Source organism: Chiloscyllium plagiosum, chromosome 7 (genome assembly GCF_004010195.1).
Source record: "Chiloscyllium plagiosum isolate BGI_BamShark_2017 chromosome 7, ASM401019v2, whole genome shotgun sequence".
Lineage (NCBI taxonomy): Eukaryota > Metazoa > Chordata > Chondrichthyes > Orectolobiformes > Hemiscylliidae > Chiloscyllium > Chiloscyllium plagiosum.
This window is the reverse complement of record NC_057716.1, coordinates 107,690,667-107,699,831: the sequence shown is the minus strand read 5'-3', so window position 1 is coordinate 107,699,831 and position 9,165 is coordinate 107,690,667. Positions and strand designations below refer to the sequence as shown.

The following is a 9,165-nucleotide window of genomic DNA, read 5'->3' as shown; positions in this document are numbered from 1 at the left end:
GACTCCTAAGTTGTGGATAGTGACAAAGGATGTAGCAGGTTGCAGAGAGACATAGATAGGATGCAGAGCTGGGCTGAGAGGTGGCAAATGGAGTTTAATGTGGGCAAGAGTGAGGTGACACACTTTGGCCAGAGTAATCAGAATGCAAAGTACTGGGCTAATGGTAGGATTCTTGGGAGTGCAGATGAGCAGAGAGATCTCGGTGTCCATGTACACAGATCCCTGAAAGTTGCTACCCAGATTGACAGGGTTGTTAAGAAGGCATACAGTGTTTTGGCCTTTATTAATAGAGGGATTGAGTTCCGGAACCAGGAGGCTATGCTGCAGCTGTACAAAGCTCTGGTACGGCCACACTTGGGAGTATTGTGAACAGTTCTGGTCACCGCATTATAAGAGGGATGTGGAAGCTTTGGAAAGGGTGCAGAGGAGATTTACTAGGATGTTGCCTGGTATGGAAGGAATGTCTTATGAGGAAAGGCTGAGGGCCTTGAAGCTGTTTTCGTTAGAGAGAAGAAGGTTGAGAGGTGACTTAATAAAGACATATAAGATAATCAGAGGGTTAGATAGGGTGGACAGGGAGATGGGGATGGCAAACATGAGGGGACACAACTTTAAATTGAGGGGAGATAGGTATAAGATAGACGTCAGAGTTAGTTTCTTCACTCAGAGAGTAGTAAGGGTATGGAATGCTTTGCCTGCATCAGTAGTAGATTCGCCAAGTTTAAGTGCATTTAAGTCGTCATTGGACAGGCAAATGGACGTACATGGAATAGTGTAGGTGGGATGGGCTTCAGATTAGTATGACAGGGCGGCGCAACATCGAGGGCCGAAGGGCTTGTACTGCGCTGTAATGTTCTACATTCTATATATCTTAACCCTCTCTCCCTAAACCTATGCCCTTTAGTTCTGGACACCCCCATCCCAGGGAAAAGATCTTGTCTATTTACCCTATCCATTCCACTCATCAGTTTATAAGTGTCTATAATGTCACCGCTCGGTCTACGTTGCTCTAGGGAAAATAATCCCAGCCTATTCATCCTCTGTCTATAGCTCAAACCTTCCAACCCTGGCAACATCCTTGTAGATCTTTTCTGAATCCTTACAAGTTTCACAACATCCTTCCTATAGGAAGGAGACCAGAATTGCATGCAATTCTTACCAATGTCCTGTACTGCTGCAACATGACCTCCCAACTCCTGTACTCAATGCTCTGACCAATAAAGGAAAGCATACCAAACGCCTTCTTCACTATTCTATCTATCTGTGACTCCATTTTCAAGGAGCTATGAATCTGCACTCCAAGGTCTCTTTGTTCAGCAACATTCCCCAGGACCTTACCATTAAGCTTATAAGTCCTGCCCCGATTTGCTTTTCCAAAATGCAGCACCCCACATTTATTTAAATTGAACTCCATCTGCCACACTTCAGCCCATTGTAGTTCTTCTACGTTTTTGTTGAAGAAGCCTTGGTGAGTTGATTGACTACACTCCTCACACCCTGCTTCCTGCAAGGACTTCATTCCACCCTCCCAGTTTCTCCATCTCCATTGTATCGGATGTAAAGATGCTATCTTTACCAGGCATGCCTCCAAAATATATGACTTTAGTAGGCTGGAGCAGTGAAGTTTGAGAGGGTTTCTGATCGAGATGCATAAGATTCTGAGGGGCATAGATAGCGTAGATAAGAAGACATTTTTTCCATTAAAGAGGATTTAATAACAAGGAAGTGTTGATTTAAGGTCAGAGGTATGCTTAGAGGAGAGTTGAGGAGCAGTGATTTCACTCAGAGGGTGGTGAGAGTCTGGAACACACTGTCTGAAAGGATGATTGTGTTAAACATTTAAACAGTATTACATATTCACTTGCGTTGCCACAGCCTCAGGGCTGTGGTCCAAAGCTGGAAATATCATTGGTGTAATCAAAATTTTGTTAACCAGTACAGATATGATGGGCCAAATGGCCTTCTTCTGTGCTGTCTACATCCATGTCTATGATTGATCTGTCAAGGTGGGAGCTGTGGATATTAATCAACCAGAGGTTTCCTTGCATGTGTTTGACTGATGCATGAATGCATTGGGGTGACAAAACGCAGACTGTCTACCCATTTTGCGGAACACCTACATTCTGTTCGTAAAAATGACCTTGCAGAGGTTGCCAGCAGAGGTAGTAGAGGCAGGCACGGTAGATTCGTTTAAGGTGCATCTGGACAGATGCATGAGTAGGTGGGGAGCAGAGGGATACAGATGCTTAGGAATTGGGTGGTAGACTCAGACAGTGGATTTGGATCAGCTCAGACTTGGAGGGCCGAAGGGCCTATTCCTGGGCTGTAAACTTTCTTTGTTCTTTGAACTACCACTTCAACACCAACATGTTTTCACACCAACATTTCTGACTCAGACCTGGTGCAGTGCTTCAGCGAGGCACAGTCCAAACTGGAAGAACAGCATCTCATCTTCCGCTTTGGGACCCTACCATCTTCTGAACTCAGAATCAAGTCTAGAGCCTGAACACCTTCATGTCTTTACCAACCCCCACTCCCCAGGTCCTGTTATAACATGACTTGCTTTAAGCAGAGCAACTCACTTTTCAACAAATGATAGCTTGTATTATCACCTATCTGGCTACTCTGCTTCTCTGACTTATTATCAACAATCCCTTTGTCTGCCTACCTTCTCTCTCTCTCTCTCTCTGTGGGCTCTGTGTCCACCTATCTACTCACTCCTTTGCTGTCACTCCCTGTCATCTGCATGAATACAGCCTTTCCTTAGCTGCTTTCAGATCTGGAGAAGGGTCACTGGACTCAAAACATTAATTCTGTTTTCTGTCTATACCTGCTGGATTTCTCTTTATTTTTGTTTCTTATGTAAGATTGGAGGCAGATTTGAGTGGGCAGGAAAGTTGCGAACATACCATAAAGTAATTTTACAAGCCTCTTCAGACCTGCGAGCAGGCGAGTGTAAATCTACCTGCAGATCCTTCCTGCTTCCACCATCTTCATGGTTAACAAGTTCCAGGTCATTGCCACTGCATGAAAAAAAAATTCTTCGTCACAAACCCCATGTTTTCCTTATTAGAATCTTTATACCTGTGTCTTGTAGGCCTTGTACTATCAGCTTTTCCCTGCTGATGTTCTCCAAACCTGTCATAATCTGGTACACTTTTATCCCTCAATCCCTGCTTTGCTTCAAGGAAAATAAGCTTAGCTTTTCTGAATTAATTCCCCCTGTCATCCCTGCAACCATTCTAGTCAATCTCCTCTGTGCCCTGTTGAGGATCCCCAGTTTTCTGAAAATGTGGTAATCAGAACTGGCATAAACTATAGCAGAGGCATAACCAGAGCTAAACATTCAGCATACCTTCCTTTTTTTTATTCTCAATGCCTCTATTTATGAAGTCCAAAATTCCATTTATAAACAACAAATACTGGAGATCACAGCGGGCCACACAGCATCCATGGAGAGAAAGCAAGCTAATGTTTCAAGTCTAGATGATTCTTCATTAGAGCTCTCTGGCATTTGTTGTTTTCAGTTCAGTTTCCAGCATCTGCAGTAATTTGCTCCACCAAAATTCCATTTGTTTTGCTAACCATTCTCATTATGCGCTGCCACTTTCAATATTGAAAACACACGTTAGGCTATACCTGCACTCTTTAGAAATATAACAATAAGTGTTGTCTGCATTTCCCTATTCATTCTGGCAAAAATGTCACCTTCACCTCTCTATCTGAAATTCTATCCTTGTACTCTTTTGTCCCTTGCACTCCCAAGACACCACTATACTACATGAAAAATTAACCAAATTCTTTACAAGCCTTTCCCCATTCCCCTTCAACTTAATTAGGCACATAGCAGGTCCTGCTTGAAACCATCCAACTATGGATGTGTCCCCATTTTATAGGTTCAGTTTGGCAGCTCAGCTTAACACTTTCCTTATATGTTGACAGAGTGATCTTATTTCCAACATCATACCAACATACCTCACCATGATAAGCAAAATAATCAGTTCAACAAAATCTGTTCAATTAAATTGGTAGTTAAATCTACATACCTTCTCAAAGAAAGATTGATGTTGTCTGTGTGTTGAGAAAATAATTTTCTTGACCATCTAACATACTAGTCACAAGTAAGCTCACTCAGAGGTTCCCTACAACTTTTGGTGATATTACATTTCTGCAAATTGAGAGAATTGCCCAGTGTTAAACAGAATTGGGTGTTCTTTAAAAGGTGAGGAGTGTTGCAATATATTAAGTAAGCAGGAAATGAAGAATCAAAAGTAACAAAACAAAACTTGACAAATTTCCATCACTGAACATTTGCAACATCACATTGATAAAATCAGCAAAAATGTTGGGCTTAAAGTTCTTATGTTTTGGTTAAATGTCAATTTTGAGAATTTTCAAAGAAGATTTCCTTCTGTGACCACTGGCTACTTTACTTTCAGAATTCTTCACTGCTCACTTTATTAACAATGTAACAATTAGCAAAGGTGAAGTGTTTGCCTGCCAAGTGTTTACCACTCTGGTTTTCACTCCAAGACTGCCATATTTAAATGTTAGCTGTACAAATTTCAAATGCTACAAGGCATGAATTGTCCTTCACAGTGTTGCTGCACATTCTTTTAAGTGTTGCACATTTTGGAAAGTCCATATCTAAGAGAGGCAAATTGGCATCCAGCTTCATCTGGAGCTCCTGGTGGATGAGACAGTAGATAGAAGGGCTGTGCTCTTTCCCCGGGACTCTCAGAAGAGACCCTGGCACCAAACCCTGCCAGCAGGTCTGAAATTGCCACCCAGGTTGGTGTGATGTCCACAATCTGGAGGAATGTGCAGCAACACCGCAAGAAGATTAATGACCTTTTGCACTCTGCAATGCTAAGTGTCACCATTTTCTCTCTGCTACTTCTCAGTCACTCTAACCTGCGACTGCACCCATCTCCAACCAAGCTCCTGGTCTACCTCTTTCACTGTTGTATGCAGAATTGTCCCTCACTGCCCTCTGTGCTTCCTACACATTCACTTTGACCCCTCACAACAGTTCTGAAGAAGAGTCAAACTGAACTTGAAGCCTTAGCTGTTTTTCTCTCCACAGATGCTGTTGAGTTTCTGTTTTACTTCACATTTCCTACATCCACACTAATACTAACATCCACTTCATCTCACTTAATTCCTGACATGCCATTACAGGAGGAAACAACCCACAACAGGGCTGAAAGGGCAAAAAGAGTAGCAGGGTGACCAATATTCACCCCTCACTGGCTGCAAGGAGAGGATTCTTGAATTATTGGAGAGAATACAAACCACTCAGTGGGGATAACACCACCTCTATGTCCCAGCAGCCAATTAAGATAATATCATAATATGGTAAACTGCTCCTCCATTCCCTCTCTTATCTTCTGCAGGCACCTGAACAACCACGCAGCCTCAACCTGCAAGAGACCAGCCCTCTTAAAATCAGTTTCTCCTAAACCTCCAAAGAAGACGACAAATCTGAGAGAGGATGCACTGCTCCACTAGCTCAAATACTTGGACTTTGTGAAGTCCTCAGCGTCACAAAGCTGGTCCCTTTTTTTTTCTAAAAGCTGTTCCTTTTCTCAAAGATACTGTGTCCTTGGTTTTTTTCAGAGGGGTCATAAACTGCTCCTGATTCTGATTAGACTGGTTTGGTACAGAGATTATAGGGTATTGAGAGGCCTTTTTATTTATACGTGAACAGATGAGACTTCAGGCCAAAGTGGTCATGTTTTAGAAGTCACCTGTACAATGAAAGATGAGTGCTAAGCTCTCTGGCTGAGCAGTTCAGTCCAGAACTGGTTGGAAGTTCAACAGTGGACTGCATGAACAGGCTCTCTCTTTCTGCCCTTCTAACTTCAACCTGTAAGTATCTGTTCCTTTCTTTTTTACTTGTGTTTTAAGGGGGTTTGCTTAACGGGACTATTGTATATATTCCGAACAACATAATTAAGTCTAGTTTGGACAGACTGAGTTCTGTCGGGGTTCTTTATTCTGTTCTTTGTGTTTCATTGTGTAAATTTGTAAATAATTTTTTTGTCTGTTTTAAAACCTGGTAGTCAACCTTGCTCACTTACTCCAGGTAATTTTCACTGTACACTCACCGAAACAAATTGTAGAGTTAAGGTCTGGGCTGCCTGCTTAAGAATGTTTTGTGTGGTCAGGCCTCATCCAGAACAGATTGGGGGCTTTTTGCGTGATTTTAAATAGTGAGTGGTAGGTGCTAGCATCTTTATTTCGGGTGTTGGTTTGATTGGGCAGACAACGCTTGGGATAATAATGGCTCTTTCAGTCACCAAAAGATTTCTGGAGGTAGATGCAGTGACTTTGGAAGTTTTGCAAAAGGTGAATAAAACCAAGCTGCAGGAATTAGCAAAGAAGCTAGAATTGGAGCTGCCTGCTTCTGTGAGGAAAGGAGAGATAATTACAGCAGTAGCTCACCATTTAAACTTGCTGGAGAAACCATCAGAATTCCTGGTGAGACAAAATGTGCTCATTTATGTAAGAAGAGTGGAGAATTTGTAGTCGGAGTACTGGTCAAACTCCCAGCGCCAGGAATACAGTTGTCCTTGCAAATTATATAGTTTATTCACCAATAGGCGTGCTGCTTACTAGAGTTGAAAAGCCAGTGGAGACACAGGCAAATGAAGAATCTTTATTCAGGTATTTCCCTGATCATGTGATCACAAGATCACAGAGGCACAAGTTAAAGCAGGAGAGATCAAAAGCACAGATAAGGAGGCTGACATAGCTTTATGCGAGACTTTTTTTGATCAGAGCAGGGGCACCTAGATAAACATATAAGTATCTTTAGCTTTGCTAAGCTTATTGAATTATCAAAGAAAGATGAGAACTTAAAACAGTTGTATCAAAAGGCATTTACGGAGAAGGAGAGTGACTGCATCCCTGTGTGCTATTAGTTAACAAATGATGTCTTAATGAGGAAATGGAGACCATCACACATTCAAGCAAATGAGAAGTGGACAGAGATTCATCAAATTGTTTTACCAGTAAGGTATAGAAAGGAGATGCTGTAAGTTGCGCATGACGTACCACTTGGAGGTCATTTAGGGGTGAGGAATACACAGGCTAAAATACAGACATTTTTACTGGCCTGGACTACACAAGGATGTAGTTGAATTTTGCCAGATGTGTTATACATGTCAGCTAATCGGAAAACCCCAGGCAGTAATAAAACCTGCACCTTTAATACCTATTCCAGCATTTGAGGAACTTTTCACAAGAATCTTGCTTGATTGCATAGGTCCCCTACGTCAGGGCTATCCAGATGATTGAGATAAGGGAGTTCCATTTGTACTTTTTGTAATCAGAGATGAACCGAATGAATCGACCAAATTCAGTTCATTTGAATTAGTTTTAGGGCGTGAAGTAAGAAGACCATTAAAATTGATGAAGGAGAAATTAATCCAGAGACCATCCATTTGGACTATGTGTCAAATTTTAGGGAACGATTAAATAGAGCTGGACGGTTGGCTAGACAGCATTTAAAAGTATCACAGTATACAATGAAACAGGAAGCGAATAAGAAATCACAAATTTACAATTTTACAATTGGTGATAAGATAACGGTGTTACTTCCAGTAACAGGTGAGCCTTTAAAAACAAGGTTTAGTGGACCGTATCAAATAGAGAGGAAATTGAGTGAGGTGAACTACTTGATAAGGATTCCAGAACGTTTCAGAGAACATCTCTGGGACACCCGGACCAACCAACCCAACCACCCCGTGGATCAACACTTCAACTCCCCCTCCCACTCCACCAAGGACACGCAGATCCTTGGACTTCTCCATCGCCAGACCACAGCAACACGACGGTTGGAGGAAGAATGCCTCATCTTCCGCCTAGGAACCCTCCAACCAAAAGAGATGAACTCGGATTTCTCCAGTTTCCTCATTTCCTCTCCCCCCACCGTGTCTCAGTCCCAACCCTCGAACTCAGTGACACCTTCCAACCTGCAATCTTCTTCCTGACCTCTCCGCCCCCACCCCCACTCCGGCCTATCACCCTCACTTTAACCTCCTTCCACCTATCGCATTTCCAATGACCCTCCCCCAAGTCCCTCCTCCCTACCTTTTATCTTAGCCTGCTGGACACACTTTCCTCATTCCTGAAGAAGGGCTCATGCCCGAAACGTCGATTCTCCTGCTACTTGGATGCTGCCTGACCTGCTGTGCTTTTCCAGCAACACATTTTCAGCTCAGGAAGAAATCTCGCACAGTGTGTCATGCAAATATGCTGCCTCACAGCGCCAGAGACCCGGGTTCAATTCCTGCCTCAGGCGACTGACTGTGTGGAGTTTGCACATTCTCCCCGTGTCTGCGTGGGTTTCCTCCAGGTGCTCCGGTTTCCTCCCACAGTCCAAAAATGTGCAGGTGAATTGGCCATGCTAAATTGCCCGTAGTGTTAGGTGAAGGGATAAATGTAGGGGAATGGGTCTGGGTGGGTTGCGCTTCGGCGGGTCGGTGTGGACTTGTTGGGCCAAAGGGCCTGTTTCCACACTAAGTAATCTAATCTACTCTAATCTATAAAGGAAGGAAAGCAAGAGGAGAAGGTGTTCATGATTACAGCACAGAAGGAAGGACCAAGTTCAGAGGATTCTGAATTGGACATTCCTCAAATCAAATTGAACAATGAGGAAGTTGTCAAAAATTGGGATAAATTATTGAGTTACCTTCCACAAGAAAATCGAAATGACCTGACAGAGATATTACTATCACATGAGGAGATATGCGGATATAAAATGGAAAGTACTAACCTAATTGTGCATACAAAGAACAAAGAACGTTTACAGCCCAGGAACAGGCCCTTCAGCTCTCCAAGCCTGAGTCGATCCAAATGTACTGTCTAAAACTGTCGGTCAATTCTTAAGCATCTGTATCCCTCTGCTCCCCACCTACTCATGCATCTGTCCAGACGCATCTTAAATGAATCTACCGTGCCTGCCTCTAACATCTCTGCTGGCAACGCGTTCCAGGCACCTACCACCCTCTGTGTGAAGTACTTACCACATGTATCCCCCTTAAACTTTCCATCTCTCACCTTGAAAGCGTGACCTCTCGTTATTGAATCCTTCACCCTGGGAAAAAGCTTGTCTCTATCCACCCTGTCTATACCCTTCATGATTTTGTAAACCTCAAT

The 9,165-nt window shown here is 43.0% G+C and overlaps 1 protein-coding gene across 2 annotated transcripts in view; it reads right to left on the bottom strand.

Moving 5' to 3' along the window:
* The window catches only part of LOC122552053 (C-X-C chemokine receptor type 1-like), a 29,371-nt gene that overhangs the window by 11,615 nt on the left and 8,591 nt on the right, over nt 1-9,165 (bottom strand). The window contains exons 1-2 of one of the 2 annotated variants that reach the window (XM_043694607.1): nt 4,047-4,153; nt 2,910-3,023 (exon numbers count right to left, since the gene is read on the bottom strand). In XM_043694607.1, the coding sequence (XP_043550542.1) occupies nt 2,910-2,912 (3 nt within the window). In that variant the 5' untranslated portion in view covers nt 2,913-3,023; nt 4,047-4,153. Of the gene's footprint in view, nt 1-2,909; nt 3,024-4,046; nt 4,154-9,165 lie in introns of those variants that run through there. The other variant, XM_043694608.1, reaches the window with a different exon arrangement.